General features: G+C 39.7%; 1 protein-coding gene across 2 annotated transcripts in view; it reads right to left on the bottom strand.

Moving 5' to 3' along the window:
- Positions 1 to 16,378, bottom strand: part of UTP20 (UTP20 small subunit processome component) — an 83,512-nt gene that overhangs the window by 3,260 nt on the left and 63,874 nt on the right. For both annotated transcript variants that reach the window (XM_016127023.2, XM_036237356.1), the window contains 16 exons: positions 15,082 to 15,248; positions 14,247 to 14,388; positions 13,256 to 13,372; positions 11,843 to 12,013; positions 11,477 to 11,608; positions 10,917 to 11,027; positions 9,021 to 9,100; positions 8,517 to 8,586; positions 8,205 to 8,387; positions 7,325 to 7,456; positions 6,704 to 6,836; positions 4,994 to 5,181; positions 4,152 to 4,223; positions 2,036 to 2,314; positions 1,678 to 1,804; positions 253 to 398 (listed from right to left, as the gene is read on the bottom strand). In XM_016127023.2, the coding sequence (XP_015982509.2) occupies positions 253 to 398; positions 1,678 to 1,804; positions 2,036 to 2,314; positions 4,152 to 4,223; positions 4,994 to 5,181; positions 6,704 to 6,836; positions 7,325 to 7,456; positions 8,205 to 8,387; positions 8,517 to 8,586; positions 9,021 to 9,100; positions 10,917 to 11,027; positions 11,477 to 11,608; positions 11,843 to 12,013; positions 13,256 to 13,372; positions 14,247 to 14,388; positions 15,082 to 15,248 (2,250 nt within the window). The remainder of the gene's footprint in view (positions 1 to 252; positions 399 to 1,677; positions 1,805 to 2,035; positions 2,315 to 4,151; positions 4,224 to 4,993; positions 5,182 to 6,703; positions 6,837 to 7,324; positions 7,457 to 8,204; positions 8,388 to 8,516; positions 8,587 to 9,020; positions 9,101 to 10,916; positions 11,028 to 11,476; positions 11,609 to 11,842; positions 12,014 to 13,255; positions 13,373 to 14,246; positions 14,389 to 15,081; positions 15,249 to 16,378) is intronic.

The raw sequence follows: 16,378 nt of genomic DNA, 5'->3' as shown, positions 1-16,378 counted from the left end.
TAAATGTTAAAAGTAAATGTTAAACCAATAAAAATCAAATGCACAAATGGACCATTTTGTTGACTTTTAAACACAATGAATGCAGTACATGCCCATTACAGACAATCTGGAGTCCCAGCTATAAAGTCCCCACTTCTCAAACACAGCCAGTATCTCCCTCCCCAAGTGCGACACATACACATGCACACACCCCTGGTTAAAAACAGATACTAAGCCTAATGAACATTCCATATTTTTAAACAGTAAACTTACCTCCAGAGCCTTCCTCTTTTTCCGGAGTGCCCTCTTCTCGTTAGCCTGTTTCTGTACAGAGCCAAAGGCTAATGAGAAGCTCTCTAGCCCGACCAGCTTTTTGAGTAATTCTATGATTTCCTGGGATAGATTCTTCAGCAAAGGATCTAATTACACACAGAGTAATAATGAGACAGTTACATAGGAAAGGATACATTTGAATATCTACAAAATCAACAAGCAAAATTTAAACTGCGACATTATCAATTCTATTACTTTGACGTTAAACACAAATCCGAAACTAGCCTCTACGTTTCTGAGATGAGAGAACAACAGAAGTGTTGGACACAGTTTATAGCCACCTCATCCAGGATGCAACAGGATCAGAGACCATGAAATCCACTTCCTGGCAGAATTCAGGCTCAGAAATTACTCTGAGAACTGGACAGAAATGTTTTGGGTTACCTTTGTAAACATGCTCAGCTCTGCAGATGGGGGAAAGGTAAGTGTGTTTTTCTAGGCTCTAATTCACAGGTCACAGAGGCTTAGCTCTGGCCATAAGTTTTTTTTGTATGGGGTGTGGTGGGGGGTGGAGGATCAAAGACTCCTTTGAGAAGCTTACAAAGGCTTCTCAAAAGCTCTCACACCTTTCCCTGCCTCCTTTTTCTCAAGTGCAAATAACCTACAGATTTTTGAATCAAGTTCAGGAAAGTTCAGGACATCTGTTCTACATTGGCAAGTTTCTTGAACATAGGGACTAAGCCTATTCCACCGTTGAACCTCCAGTGCCTGCAAATATTAGGTGCTTAATAAATGTTGGCTGATGAGAAACAAAGCCGACTTGACATTCACTGTTGCCTTTTCCTCTCTAAAAGGAAACTTTACTTCAAGGTTGTAGAACTAAAACAGCTCTAGCTTTGACATTTACTCCATTTGTTTTAATTTATAACTTAAGATCCACTTTACCTCCCTCTTTCTAGCCCCTAATTCCCTCTTTTCCTATTAGCAACAGACATTTTAGGGTCAGCGAGGGAAATGTATCAAATGCACCAGTAAGGAAAAAAGATAAACAGGAGAAACAAATGATGTTTAAACTAAAAACTTGTTTTATAAATCTTGAGAATCTAATGACATTTCATTGTTCCTTATTGTTCATAGTACTATGAGGTTTAGAACCACCCCAAATGGTAGTTTTCTTTGAATATTTAATCTCTGCTTAGGAGTAAAGTATTATCTTTTAGGAAACATTCATTCTTAGATACAAGCAAGCATACAGAAGGTAGTCAAATATGACACAAATATATATGCCTTATTGGTTTGCTATTAACCGTCTTGAAACCTGGCAAGTTTTCTTGCTTAGAATAACTGCCAGGGAGGAGGAAAGAAGAAAGATGTACGCATTCGGGAGAGCGGTGCAAGGGTTTGAAAGGGAGGCTGGGGAGTTACCCTGGTCCGAATAGGTGCTGTTCAGTTCTCGGAACAAAGGAGTGATGATGACTGGGAGATACGGCTTCACCTTGTCTTTGCCAAGATCCATTGCCACAGCTCCGAGAAACTTAAAGATGCATGTTCTCTGAAAATACAGACCACTGTTCATTAGATGTGTTTTTCTTAAACTTGCAGCCATGCACAGTTAATTTAGAAAACAAGGTCTGTTTTGGGGCAGATATTATTGCTGCAGTTTGGGGTTCAGAAGTTCCTAGGAACTTGGGAGGATCACTAACACGACTAAAATACTTTCTAAAAAAAGATGCTTTCAAAAATAAATAAAATTATGCTTTCAATCACTGCACGTTATTCGCACCTTTAAGGGGTTCCGAGGTGAATAAGAGGCTTCCAGTTTTGCAATGCGGGACAGCTTCTGGACCAGCCACAGCAGCGTGGCTGGCTTGCTGCGCTCTTCCTTCCCCTCGTTGATCTCCTCTCTGTCAGATTCCACCTCCTCAGGTGCACGGGCCTCGTGCTCTCCTTCCTCTCTGGCCACACCGTGCCCTAAAGCTTCTTGTATCTCACTTTGCTCATCCCCAGAATTGGGTTCCAGTAAATATAAGACTTTGGCTACGAACAGCAAATTCTTAACAACCTTAAAAAAAGGTAGGGGGGAGAGGGGAATAAGGAAATGGGTTTGACTTTGCTTGGTAAAGCAGAAGCTAAAATAGGTATTCTACAATTAGAAATAACTGGGTATTGCGCTATTAAAGTGATGATCGTTCCCTTTTTTTTTTTTTTTTTTTGGTAATTCTTCAGTTCTTCCTTACAGTGTGTCCAAACCCATTTTCATGTAACTTTCATGCATTTGGCGTAGCTCTACCCTTTAAAGTCACACAAAGTAAATAAATGAATTCATTCTGGACCATCCATTTACATTTTTAGTGAGAGCTTTCATCCTCATTCCATTAAATTACTTCATTCATTACAGAAATAACAATTTCTATGACAAGCAGCTCTGTATACAGCATTTCAATTCAACTTTTAACATGTCCCTATTACGTACCATTATCAGGAGAGAAAATCAAGGCTGAGTTACTAAAGGACTCACTCAAAGACAAAGTGAGTGATCAGCCAGGGTTCAAAGGTCTTGAGAATTCAAGCCCAAGTTCTAAAACACTGGCTTCTTCCTCCTCAAATCTCATCTGATCCAGTTAAACAGCGCAGGGACAATTTTAGTCTTAAAATAATAGACCCATTTATTGAATCTGGGACATCCACAAAGTCTCTGATGTAGGTATTTCACACCCCTAATGTGAAGGAGGAAGCCATCCTGGCTATTCTGCTAGAGGTGCTGTGTACCCAAAGCTCCCCAAATGTAGTGCTCAGAACCCCACACACGAGCCAAGGCTAGCCTGTCCTTTAAGAGTTAATACCAAGATTACAGTTTCCTTCTTTTGGAAGCCTGGCCTCCATGAAGACAGTCCCAGATACGGAGGCCTTTTCCCCCTGTGGCAGCCACTTCATATTGTTAACTTACTGTAAGATTACAGTGAACTAAAATCTATAATTTCTTTCATCCTGGGTCATTATTAGTAGATCTATTCCTCCCTGTCCCGAGCTGGTATGGTGTCAGCCTCCATCAAAACTGGCACTGTCCATCCTGGTAGGACAGGATTTCCTTGGCCTCACTGCTATCCATTCCTTCCCCAGCCCTGCCATATAATGAAGTATGTTATATCTTCATTTTAAAAAGAGAGAAGCATCAGTGTTTATGGCATGCCACCTAAGATTAGAGGGGAAGCACCTAGTTTCTAGTGCTCTTGTCCCTTAATCTGTATTGCTCCGGCTTGTCCACAATGACTCACAAGAGACGTGGTCAACTGCCTTGCTCATATCCATACACCACATCTGTGTCACCTCATCATCTATAGCCCAACTGTTCTATCAAAAGAGGAGAAAATAAAAAGGAGCAGCAGACCAAACCATTCAAAAACAATTTGCGTTTATCTCATATTTACAAATGTCTTCTCTATGTTTACATTTTACTTATAAATTTTTAATGTGAAAACACACAAAGCTTTTTAATGATGGATTTCTCTGCCTTCTGTTATGGACAGACGATTCTCAGACCACATTGTGGCATGAACATTATTGCTTTCTCTTCAAAAGGAATCCAATATTGCAGCTTAATATAAAAACAATGCCTTTCAAAGCTTCAACACAATATGGAATAGATATGTTAAAGCTGAAAATGAAAAGATGTAATAAACAGCCTTCCGCTCATCTTTGTTGGGAATTTTAAATGGAGCCGAGTCAATGAGAGATATGTGCATAACTGAACATGTATTTGAGTGTATGTTTATATTTCATTTAATTCCCCAAGCATGAAACTAGGGAAAACAAAAAACAAACATCAAAAGCGAGCCTATTCCTAGACTACTGTTAGAATAGATCCCTTCTATTTAACTGAATAGGATTATCATACTTACCTGCTCTCCTAGAGATTGATCCAAGAATTTGGAATGTAACTGATGGCAGGAGGCTAGGGAGATACTTTTCATCTGTGAAAATTAAAAAAAAAAAAAAAACAGGACATTGGCAGACACAGTGTAGGGTATTTCTGAGTAACCATAACAATATAACTGAGGTACTAGTGTTTGCTCTGAATGATCACCTGTGTAGATCTGGAGAAGGAAGGTTCAAAACCAGAAATTGTGTAAATTGGATAACTATTCCCTTCTACCTGCCACAAGCATCTCACCCCAAAGGAATGGGATATTTTTAAGCTCTAGGGAGACAGAGGTCATAATCCCTTAGATGATTAGTAAAGAACTTTGCAACGTTCCAATACATTTTTTTCTTCCTCTTTTTTCCCCCTTCTACCTTTCACTCATTCAATATTTGCAAAGTTCCCACTATGAGCCAGCCAGGCGTTGTGCTAGGCCCTAGGAAATCAGAGATGGATATAACATGGTCCCTACCTAACATTTTCATGAATGTGATTTCATTTAGTCATCATTAAGATTATGAAGGAGGCAGGATGGACAGTATCGATCTCATTTTCCAATGTTGATAAAGAACTTGAACATATAAAGGCAGATGAATGTGCTAAATAAGCAAAGTGAAAGTCCGACTAGACTGAGTCTAAAAATTACTTTTGAAAGCCGTGGCCATGAGGGTGACCCCTCTCCAGTTCCTATAGATTCACATATGCAACAAGTTGTTAGCTGGAAGAATTTCTCCCAAGGGCCAACCCCAGCATCGTTACATGAGCCAGAATGAACACCTCACATGGGTCATGAAGGAAGAAATAGGGTTAGAGATACCTTACCTTTTGGTCAAGGTCGCTTGTTAGGAACCTGATCGCTGCAGGTTCTGAGAGTTTCCTCTTGGATTTTTTTGCATTCCATTTTCCAATAAGCTCCTCTGGTTGGCAAGAGGCGAAGAGCAATCCAAAGATCTGGGCTGCGGTGAGCCACACCCAGTTGTGCGGATGTCTCAGGTGAGTGTGCACATGACCTAAGGAAATGAACATGCATTCTCAGATGTCTCACAGTTTTCCAGGCTCTTTGGTGGTAAACGTGACTAGTTTAGTATCTATCATGTGCTTGGATTTGGGAACTAAACACAAACAAAAGAGCCCCTGCTTCCCCAGAAGCTCTCAAGGAGCTAGGGAGAAGTAAGGTGGAGAGACAATGGAAACGACTAGAAAACCAACCCCTGCATGGTAAATGACACGAGAGAGGTATGAGTATGAAGTCTGAAAAAGAAAGGCTCCCTAAGAACTAGTTTTAGATTGAAAGGAGGTAAGGTGGCATTAACATTTATAATTTCTAAATTAAAATGAATGTAATTATATGCAGGTACACGTTTACTTCTCATAAGTATCGAAATTGGTGGCTCCAAGTAGCTGACTGGAAAGGTACCATTTTTGAGGCTTGCTATGTGCCAGGCACAGGGCTGAGTGTGTTACACATATCTTATTCAGACCACACAACGGTTCAGTGAGGCTGGAATTGGCATTTCCATTTTACATTACAGATGAGGAAATGGATGTTCCAGAGGGGCTAAGGGACATGCCAAACTGTAACGGGCAGAACAAAGCCTGGGCCCAGCTCCATCTGGCCCCAAAGCTCATACTCTTAAATATAACCCCTTAAAGGTCACAGCCTTAGCTATACGCATTCTCCATATACCACACTTGGTAAATACAGTGGAGAAACCTTGTGTTGGGGAACAGGATTAAATTTCTGGACGAACCATGTCATATGTGAGTTTTAGTCTATGTTGCTATACTTCATGAGCATGGTTTTACTTTTGTCCTGTGTGAACCTCTGTGATAATCTGGCAATGTCTCAGTGGAGCCACACCAGAGTAGGCCACATAGTAACTTAGTAGCTATTATTTCTCATAGGGTCATGAGCTTTCTTAAAATAGGTGGGTACTTAAAGCAGTCATTCCAATATCTATTTCCTACTGACTGATCAAAATTGAATATGTTTAATTAAAAATTCTAAAATCTTATTTTTCTTTGAAGGAGTAATATATAGCACCTTAAATGTCTTTTAAAAGTGAAATTATTTGGTAAATTATGGCACATATACATGATGGACTATTTATAGCTATTTAAAAGAACATCCACTAAGTATGTTCTAGTAATATGCTTACTTGGGTATAAACAGGATATAAAAATTTATATGGAATTACGCAACCTCAAAATAAACCAAAAAGACTCGATGGAAATATATACCAAAATATCATGAAATAGCAAAGAGGACTTTGAGGACTTTTTCCTTTCTTATACTCTCTCATAATTAATTTTCTTTCTTTTATAAATGAAATGTATTACTTACATTTTAGAAACATACATATATTTTTCAGAAACATTTTCACTATAACCAACATGAAAGGGCCCTTTTTCTCATGGACTTTTTCCTTGACATATGCTTTCTTAAGTATTCATATTCTAATCTCCCAAATTTGTTTTCGATAATTCTATCACAACTAAGTTTTAGATTTAAATAAAAAAGGCAATACTTACTCCAGATTTTACTCAAGGTTTCAAAGGGCTTGGTAAACTGAATAATATTACATTCCTTGATGAGTTTACTAATCAGTATAAGAAAACTAAACAGAAGGCGATCTGCAGCTTTTTCTTCAGTCTCCTCCACGATCTAAAAACAAGATGGATGCAAATCAAGTCAACTATCTCAAAGTATCTGATGGACATTTGTACTTCGCATGTAAATCTACAGCAGGGTTTCTTGACTGCAAGACTCCTGCCATTTTGGGTCAGATAATTCTTTGCTGTGGGGGGCTGTCTGTGCACTATTAGGTATTTAGCAGCATCCCTGTACTTGACCCACTAGATGCCAGTAGTACCTCCTACCCTCCAGCCGTGACAACCTAAAATGTGTCCAGATATTGCTAAATGTCGTCTGGGGGGCAAAAATCACCCTGCTTGAGAGACTCTGACTGTCATATACTATAGAAGGTAAGTTACTTTAAACCTCATTTTAAAAAGTAGATCTACCTGCTTTGAATTCTTGCTTTTATTAATAAAATTTTTAAACACATTATTTAACACAGTATTTTAATCTATATCACCTCAAGTAAAACTATAAAAATTAGCGAAAGTTTTATTCCCTAGCAAATAACTTACATCTTGAAAGTTTTCAGGATCAATTTCCTTTTCAATCACAGGGAGAACAGTTCCGAATCTTCTCTCAAAAGTGATTCCTTCACTTTCCACAAATAAGCCGCAGATTAGGGCAGCTAGTTGTCTATTTAACCTCTACCAAACAAACAAACAAAATTAAAAAAAAAAAAAATCCCACAAGACAATGTCAACTCAACTTGGGAGGCTATTTCCAAAATTATAAAATGCAGGTATGCATGACTTTGTCTTCAACAGTTCAAGATACCAGAAATCAATGGAGAATGGATCTTTTGTGGCTAACAAGAAAAATACAAAGAAACCTTCATACCCAGAAATAACATTTTTAAAAAGTGGTATACATCATTATCCACTGAATAATATATTTTTTCTCATTTTAAATTAAAAAAAAAAAAGTTTCATACCATCTCTCTAACCCCCAATCTGACTTTAATACTTAAATCAGGATTAAGATATGACATGAGTTGTTTATGTTCCATATGGATGGGCCAATGATGATGGTGGTAGAGTCATCAAGAAAATACAATCATTGACAAAAATTATGTTCCATAAATCGAATAAGCAAAACTGGAGACAGAGGTACTCATCAATGGGGGCTGGTTAAGTAAATTATGGTACATTCAGATAGTGGGGTAATTGTCTGACATTAACAGTGTACTGGGGATACAGGTGATTTTTACATTATTCTCTGTAACTTCTTTCATTTTTCTGAAATTTTACTATAAGAATATACTGTTAACATGATCAAATAAAAATGAAGCTACTTGGGAAAAATTAATTCAACAATGTATTTGCATGTGTCCTTAAAGTAGCAACACCAAAATCTAAGACTTTTCACTGAATTATGACTAAAAGCAACCCTGACCTTCTTCGCTCCGAACCAGGTGGTAACCATGTTGAAGAGCCAATCTTTTTTCTCAAGGTTGATTTTACTGAGTAAGGATTTGATCGTCAGGGATGCCATCTTCTTACACGTGGCAGAGTCATCATTCGCCATCATCAGACAAAGGGGGATAAAGAACATCCCACAGTTCTCGTGGAGCAGGCCCTGGAAGGAAACAGGCACTGATGAGCACATGTAGGCCGGAATCTCACCAGTGCCCTAACGGGGGAGGACCATGGGCTCCCATGGGCTCAAGGGAAACCCAGGTAAGTTTGTCTTTGTGATTCACGGTACCTGAGGAAACGTGTCAAAGATATAAGCGATCATTTCCAGGGCGGACTCTCTCCCAGTCTCATGTTCATAACTAGGGCAAGAACATTAGAAGGACTTGTTAGTATTTTATAAATTTACCAATAATTATTTTAAAGTATTTGAAACGTTGTTTCAAGGTCAGGTCCATTTCTTAAAGAGTGGGGAAAAAAACTCCATTTTCCCTATTTTAATGCTAGTACGTACCATGCTACTGTGCAGTTTTAAATGTAGTTTTGTTAGATGTTTACCATTCTCCTAAGTGGACGGACTCTAATGACATGCAGTGGTCAGACTGAGTTGAAAAGCGACTTGAACCGATATGTGAAACCACGCATAATGCTTGCTAGTTGAGTCAATGATTCATGGCATCATCCTCAGAGAATGCGCCATTGTGTTTAGGTTTTGTTCTTTTTAGGACAGCCACTGCATTAAAAGGAGAGAAGAAACTCCCCCACCACCTCTGTGTACTTTATGGCTTAAACTTACTTCAGTTGCGCGAGCATGAATTCCAAGTTTGGTCTCAATTTATCACCCAGGGGATAGTCAAGAAGATATTTCAGGAAAACCTAGGAATGAAAGTCACACAGATTATTTGGATCCTATCTCTCCAGATTCCTGTTTCCTAAGCTGCTTTCTGGGACACACTGGTAGGTTAAATAGACCTTTCAGAATGGTGATCAGTTAGGTGAAGTCGGCCTCCTGAATTGACAGCCCTTCTCTGCTCCCACCCACTCACCCAGGTCCTGCCCTATGTGCCTGATGAACAGTCAAGTCCTAAGCCCACCAATGGCATCGTCATTCAGGGCTCCAAATCTAAGCTCACACATCAGAAGCTCCTTTCTCTTCGATGTGTAGTGTGATGTTGTAGTGGGCTATGGTTCAACCCTGTGTTTCTCCTTGAATAATAATAATGGTGATGATAATTTTAATATTGATAATAACTATTGCATTTACTAAATACTTTCTATGTGCCTCACACTGAGTTAAGTGTTTTTCGGTTAATTTTCATTACTTCCTTGGAAGAGAATGAGGTTGGCACAGAGAGGTGAGTAACTGGCTCAGGTGGCAATGCCTAGTCTATCTGCATCCAAAGGCTCTGCTTTTAAATTATATCCTATTCAGCCTCTTTTGTTGATAAACTGTGAGAACTAAGGCACATCATTAAACTTTCCGGGCCATTTTTACCCCCAGCTATAAAATGGGGGTATTATTTCTTTTGAAGGACAGTTACAAATGGAAGTCATGTATGTAAAGTGCTGGGCGCACAGCTAGTGCTGAATAAACAGCAGCTGGCCCTCCTTCCTGACAGTCATTAAGGAAACTTTCTAAAGACAAGCTTCCTCCCTCTCTACCCTGGCCTCCGTAGCAGCCCAAATCCTCCTTTAACTCTGAGTTCGTATTTCCCACTCAGACCCTTCCACCTCCTGGGTTGATATGTACTCATGACTGCGGTAGACAAATGTATGAACACAAATCTGCCCATTTCACTTCCCTGCCTATCGATTTCAATAACTTGTGCTATTCTAAATCTTGAACAAGACCACAAGGTCTTGCCTGACCTGACTCCCTTCCCCACCTCGCTCACTTTGACTTAGCTGCTCCAACAAGCTAAGCTCTGACCCACCTCAAGGCTGACCTTCCTCAGGCATCTGACACCCTCTTCAGCTAAAAGGCGAGGCCTTATCTTCCTTTCAAATTTTGCTCACATGCCAATCCTCGGGAAAGCCTTCTGACTCTCATGCTAGTGTGGTTCTCTACTGGTTCAAATGATCTTATTGTGTACTTTTCCATATTTCATCAATTCTAAGAAGTAGTTTTTCACATTTTAACATCTAAAATTAGGATGTGTCTTACAATTGATGGGATCTTACCCTTGTGTCATAGTTTTTTCCTTTTTTTGAGGTATATAGTTAATGATATTGCAGTACCTTTTCCCTCCTGGCACTTGCGACATCTGTGTGGAATTTGTTTTGTGCCTCCCTACTGTAAAACGGGGACTCTAAACATTTTGTTGAGCGCTCTGCCAGCAGCACCTGACACATAGCCATGCGCCTAAGTAGTCGCCGACTGGACCGCTGGATGGAAACCTTTGCTGCAGGCTATCATGCTGCAGAGGGAAAACGTATTTCGTTGTCTATCTGAAATATGCCACCTGTGGTGAGCTACACTCAAAATGCTCCTTGTTAACTGAAAAATTCCCTTAAGACAAGGCCAAGACCCTTCTCACGCTTGGAGGGTACATGGGTCCGAGTCTCAGAATGAAACACCAATCGGACACAAAGTCGTCTTCAGAATTCAGTCAATGTTGACATCACCTTACTGAAAAACCAAATGGAGAGGGCAGGGCCCAACTGTTGCTATGGGAGTAAGTTCTCTACAAACCTGTCTGCACTGGACTCTGACAGGCTCACTTTGTGCTGAAATTGCCAACTTGGATACTTTCCGCATGACATCATCGATTTCTGGGACCAGCAACTTCCTAGATAAAATGGCCTAAAATACAAAAGGAAAAGACATACTCTTCACATTTTACTGCAGATGGGCATGAATCTACCTGATGCTATAGTAATCACAGGCAGTTTTCGAGTATAAAGAAAGTACCTTCGAAAGAATAACATATTTTAAAATGATTTCAGGCAAGTTTGTGTTATATATCTCAGCACTATTAAAAAGAAAAAGGAAAACAATGTCTAATATGACAAATACAGGTAGAATACCTGTTTTTGTATAGAATATTCTGGAAGTATTAATATAGAGTTCACATTCAAACATTTTAATAAGTACATGTTAGCTTATAATTAATCCACCAAAATCATCATTATCTTTATAAATTACTTAATTTTGGAAGTCTAAAACAGTCAAAACACTGTGTTCCCATGTTATTTTAAATATCTGACTTGAGGCTCATGAACTGTAAAATCCGCATTCTGGTGACACCATACCTTCAGAAGACCAAATGCAGTGGCTTGTCTTGAAGTGTCATAAATGTCCTCCTCAGCATATGCTAGTAGAACTTGAAGCTGCTTTTCGGTTATCTGGTAGGACTTCACTTTCTTCACAAGTACAGTCACACACTGTAAGTTGCAATAGTGAGGTTAATAGCCAGGATGTCCCAGAAATCAGGATCCAGTGAAATCATGAGGACTTAATATAATATCAGTGCTTTTTCACAAGGATATCAACCCTCTGGCCTTAGCAAATTAATCTGGAAAAATTTTTGAGCAAGACCACAAAGGACGACGTGGGAAACTAACTTTGATGTTCACCCTGGGCCTGGCTTTTCCTAAGTGCAGGTACAAACAACTCACCTTAAAACAATTTACCACCAGGTGGAAGTTCTGGCCCTTGGCGGCCCCAAGTTTTGCATAGTCTTTTAGCAAAAGGAAAAGGTGTTTTGTCAGCTGTTCCGCTTTTGTTTCTATGGAAGGCAGAGGGAACCTCAAGACCCAGATCAGGCATTGTAAGGCACCCGTGATCACCTGAAAAACAAAAACAAGCAGAACCAATCACCTTATGAAGTAACCACAGCCAATAACCCAACACTCAAGGCCGTATAGAATCTATACGAAACCAGGCTGAAGGAATGACATGCTCTGCCCAGCCCATTCTGAAGAACTGTGCCACAAGCGTAAGAAGATAGGGAAGCTTCTTATTCCCTGTTGCAGAAGAACTAACTGCTTCTCCAAGGCAAGTGAAGATATGTCACAACCATAACCTATCTGTGTAAATGACTACATGGGTTGACCAATTTTAGCAATCAAGAAAACCATAGTATAAATGACTTCTCTATTTTCTAGAATGGAACTTCAATTTAATCCATTCTTACTAAACTTGTATTATGTATCTGAGGCACTCTACTGAGTATTAGAAATACAAAAATAAACAGGATGTCAAGCCTTATTTAAGGAGCAGATAGCTAGCTCAGAAATTAAGCACAGGAAACAATGAACTATAATTTAATACAGTCAAGAGCTGTACAAAACGTATAAAAAAAAGTGTGCTGGTACCAAGTGATTACATGAGAATCCCAGAACCAAGCCAAACCTCAGAAATCAGCTAGTTCATCAGTTAGCTCTACCTGGTGGGGACTCCTACTGCTCTGGTTGCTGTGACTGCCTGACTGGGCTGGATTGGATGAAGACACAGAGCAAAGTGCTCCGGAGTCAGAGAGACCAGGGCTCATAACCCAGCCCTGCAGCTTTTACCTACTCGAGTACAAGATGCTGCTTAACCTCTTAGCACCTTCTCTGTAAAACAGGAGGACGTGGGAGAGGTATAGGTGTTGGGGTCTGACTGAGGCTTACATCCTTGATCTACACTCTGCGGTGAGTCACTTAGCCTTAGCCTGGTTTTCTCATCTATAAATCAGAAACGATTATAATACATGCCTCATGAATGGTTCTGGGGATTCACAGCAGTGAGTAGTGACCAGTGACGATGATGTGGTTGTGATCCCTGACTTGGGACACCACCACTCACAATCACAAAGTTGTTGTGAGGATCCAATGGAATCAGTAATGTACCTGGGAGGGCTTTTAAAACTTTAAAGGATGTGCAAACATATGGGATTATTAAATTGGGGAGTAATTTAATGCAGGGAATAGAGGTGTCTCATGATGTTATAACCTCCTTTACAAACCAAGCTTCAGGTGAAGCATGAGCCTAGAGCCCGGTGCTGGGTGTTCTGCACCACACGACCTTGTGAAGGAACAGACGCTCACCCGCACGTCCATGGAACCCAGGCAGTCTACGAGGAGAGACACAAAAGGATCCAACATTTCCAGGACATGCTCGCTTGAAGACTTGATCTTGGAAGTCTTGAGACTCAGATGCAGCAACTAAAAGATTTAAAAAGACATTTCACAGCAGTTGCCGATAAGCCCAGATGAGTTAGGTAATGGTGAAATGATTTTAAGGGACAAACCTGAAATGTGAAGATGCTTCTATCAGATAAGCACAAATTTCGAAAAAATGGGAAACTCCCTGGGAGAGTCTCAGTAAGTGAAGAAGCTGCAAGCTCATTGCGCAGCTGAGATTCTAAGTTCATTTACCAAATGATAGATAACTCAGCATCTGCTTTGAAGCCAGGTGCTGGGTTGGCACGCAGGACGCAGATATGACCAAGCTGGACGTGGTCCTGCCCTGATAGATTTAGCCAGAAAGATAGGCTGTAGGAAAAATTAACCACAAACGCAGGTGCTTCGAGAATTCTGCAGGGACCTGGGCAGAGGGTAGAGCGGGTGATGAGGGCAGGAAGAGTGTGCGGACTGCACAGAACTGAGGGGAAGCCACGAGTAACTGCAGCGTGGATTGGAGTGGAACACGACGAGCCTCGGCCCTGCAGCCCAAATGAAGGAAGGACTGGCTCTCTCCTGGCAAAATGAGAGCCAATGAACGGTTGTCGAAGGAAATTAAATGATCAGATTTGTGTTTTTAGAAGCTTTTAGAAAAAGTTCAGAGTAGTTTACAGGTAAAAACTCACAAGCAAAGCAACAATGAACCCATAATCAATATTAGGTCAGAATCATTAATTCTGAGAGTTATATTATCAAAGTAAGTACTAGAGGAGATAGAGTAAATGGATTGATATATTCCATAATTTATTTACAGTAAGGTATTTATGGTAGAAATAAGAAATATTAGAAATTCAGCAGAGTAAAAGGCACAGACCCAACTGTGGGTGGGGAGTCTCACTTTAAGGTTAATTCTTACCCGAAGTCCAGACTCAATAAAAATGTGCATGTTGGTCTTCCTGCTCACAACAGCTTTTTGCCCACCTCGAACTGGAGTTGGGGGGAGCAGAAGACAGCTCTGGGGTGGCAGACGTGGATCCGGTGCAGGGGCTGCTGGATTTCTATCAATCATAATGGAATAAAAAACAAATGAAAGAACAGTGGATACTGCATTCCCACAAATTACTGTGGCCTTCTCTGGTCTTGAGAGTTGAACATTAAATAATGTGCTGTTTGCTGTGGGTTTTTTCCTCTTAATCAGGAGACACCGAAGAGATAATTAGGTTGTTGATCAAGGTTGTTAGCATGACCCCAAAAACAGGGGTCAGAATGATGGACACACGTTCAAATTAAGATGAACAGCCAGGAGACACTCCCTTTGCTTTCTGAAAACAGATGCTATGGAGTCTTTTTTGGAACACGGAAGCAAAATCTAAAGGAAGTTTACTAATAAGGTACCTTAAAATCTTTTAAGGTTTAAATCTCTGTTTGATCAGAGCAAGAGGTATAAATATTTATAATCCATCCTGACTTTGATTCGAGAAATATTCAAAACAGAATGCTCTCAAAGAAATGCCAAAAAATTGTCTGCTGTCACATTAGCTACCTCATTTGATCAGAAAAAAATCTTATGTTGAGATGTGTCACTTGGAAGGACACCACAAAGTAGTACCATCTTATAACTCAGATATGTACTTTTTTTTTTTTTACTAAAGCAAATTATTAAATTAATGCATTTAAAAGTAAATAAAAACTAAATGACTAATTAAAAGCATTTAAACGATAGTTTTTTTTTTTTTTTTAGTTGAACTTACTTTTCTTTCTCTGTTAACAGGGGGAGATTTTCACTGACCAAACCATAACTGAGCAATAGAATGGATTCCGCCGTCATTTCTTGATTTATAATCAATCCTGCAATGATTCGGCGTAAGGTTTCATGAACTTTCCGGGCCAGTTTTAAACTCGTGGTATTTTGTAAGATCTAAAGGCAAACACAACTGTCATTGCTGAGGTAACACAGAACTGCATTTTGATTTGTTGTAATGGTAGTATTTTTTAAAAATATGTATTTGCTTTTTAAATATGTTTTTTTCTAATTAAAAAAGAAACACATTCTTAATAAGATTTCAAACAGATATAACATATAAAGTCAAATTTAACCATAACTCAACCCAGAGACAACCACTGCCAGCAAGGTGTATGCCACTGGATTTCCTGCCTTCCTTCTGTGCTCTTTGTTGGTGAGGCCTGAGGATGCAACACTGGAGATATGATATGACATTGATAAGATGTCAACCTTCGAAGTGCACTAAAAGTGCATTGAAAGCTATTTCCTTGCATAGGACCTGGTATTAATAATTTTCATCAGCCCCTGGAGGGATCTGATAATATACATGGAACATACATGCACTCTATTGACTTCTTTTCACTCTCAAAACATATTTAACATTCTTAGATCAGGCTAAATTAGGACACACTTATGGAGTTAATCTAGCATCAAAATATTTGAAGTTATAGTTAATTTATGCCATTAGATAGTTCTTTTTGCTTTGGTTTTAGTACATAAAACTGTGATAAAATGAATTAATACTGTTTATTGAATGTTCACCCCTGCAATAGGCACAGAGAATACTTTGAAGGGAGGTAAATTATAGTCCCTGCCCAATAGGAGGCAGAAAGAAACAGCAGGGAAATGTGAGCTTTGGATCAGAAAGATCTGGAACTAAATCCTGACTTTCTCCCTTAACCATGCTCCTTCCTACCTTTCTGAGCCTGAATTTTCCTATCTCTAAGATGGAAGCACCACTGCTTTCACAGGGTGATTGTGCCGATCAGAAGAGAGAACGAAGCACAATGTTTAATACATGTTCACAAAAGGTCAGTTTTCTTCCTCTTGGCAGTCTGAGAGCAGCAGTCTGATTCCACAGGCTATGTTCTTAGCTGCTGACTGGACCCAGCTGTACAATTCACCTGCATTTCAATTCTTGTTGCCTTTTCTTCTGCATCTCATGGTTTACATCAGAGACTCTGATCCATGGATTAGAATGCTCAACTCAGGGCTGGCTGCCACCTAGTGGCCATATGTATTGGTGTCCTTAACACAAAGGGAAA

The sequence above is a fragment of the Rousettus aegyptiacus genome, unplaced genomic scaffold (assembly GCF_014176215.1).
Source record: "Rousettus aegyptiacus isolate mRouAeg1 unplaced genomic scaffold, mRouAeg1.p scaffold_m13_p_2, whole genome shotgun sequence".
Taxonomy (NCBI): domain Eukaryota; kingdom Metazoa; phylum Chordata; class Mammalia; order Chiroptera; family Pteropodidae; genus Rousettus; species Rousettus aegyptiacus.
This window is presented reverse-complemented; position numbering and strand designations above follow the sequence as displayed.